Source organism: Plasmopara halstedii, assembly GCF_900000015.1.
Source record: "Plasmopara halstedii genome assembly, contig: Scaffold_650, whole genome shotgun sequence".
Lineage (NCBI taxonomy): Eukaryota > Oomycota > Peronosporomycetes > Peronosporales > Peronosporaceae > Plasmopara > Plasmopara halstedii.
Window position 1 is genome coordinate 891776 of NW_020187567.1, and position 1085 is coordinate 892860.

The window sequence follows — 1085 nt, forward strand, 5'->3', positions numbered from 1 at the left end:
ACCCTTGCAAGTTTGGAATCGAGCTAGTAAGGAGCGCCGAGTCGTCTGCAAAGAAGACCCCAGTCGCCCTGTGGTCTGCGTTTAGACACACACCGTACTCCTCGCGCGTCCGCAGCATATTACCGAGTGGCTCGATCGTCAAGATGAAGAGAAGCGCAGACAATGAATCGCCTTGCTTCACGCCTCTTGTTGGGTGTAGCGCTGGCTAGACGTTATTGTTGATCAGCAACAGCGCTTGCGGCTTCGTGTATAATAGATTGATCCAGCGGATGAAGCCAGGTCCAAAGCCCATGCGTTCGAGCAAACGGAACATATATTCCCAGTTGACGCGGTCAAACGATTTTTGGAGATCCAAGAACAGCGTGTAGGCCTCTTCGTCGCAACTCGTGACGAGATTTTGTAAGTCGGCGAGGAAGCGTACGTGGTGGTGGATCGAGCGGCCCTTGACGATCCCTTTCTGATCAGCATGAATCAAGTCACCTACTGTCATGATCATGCGACGCACTAGCGCCTTCGACAGCGCCTTCACGTCAACGGGCATAATGGTGATCAGCCGGTAATTGCCTGGCACAGCGCGAGAGCCCTTCTTATGCAGCAGCACGACAGCCGACTTGCGCTGGGATCTCGTGTGGGTTCGTCGAGACACTCCCACCTGGTGTCTCAACTTCTTCAATTGAGATCTTGCGTAGGCTCACATTCAGCGGACGGAAGAAGTGCGACGTCGAACGCTCAGAGTTGGCTGCTTGGAAGTCAAACGCTTTATCTTGATGGTACTGGCTCGTTTGCAAGACTGTCTCCTTGTAATGACGCATGGCTTCGTCGAAGAGCTCACGGACGTCTTCGTCCGACGACACGCGATGCCGAGCAGCAGCTTGATCTAGCGCAATTCTGGCGCCCTCGACGGCTTGAGTGTCTTGAGTGTGGAGCATCTTCTGCACATCCTGCAGTTGTTTTTTGTTGCGTACTTTCCACGCTTCCCAGACTTTGCCCGGATTGTCAGCGAGTCGGAGCCTGTCACGCACCGGCTCAGCTTCCTTCTCGATTGCCGAGACAACCTTCGGGTAGTCGAGCAAGTATCTGGGGAA

General features: G+C 54.1%; 1 protein-coding gene across 1 annotated transcript in view; it reads right to left on the reverse strand.

Annotated features, from left to right (window-relative positions):
- Window positions 1–587: 587 nt before the first annotated feature.
- PHALS_12821 (uncharacterized protein) overlaps window positions 588–1085 on the reverse strand; it is a gene marked incomplete at both ends in the record, with an annotated part of 537 nt that continues 39 nt past the window's right edge. Inside the window, one exon of the mRNA XM_024728449.1 lies at window positions 588–1085. This exon is cut by the window's right edge and continues 39 nt beyond it. Coding sequence (XP_024578925.1) covers window positions 588–1085 — 498 coding nt within the window.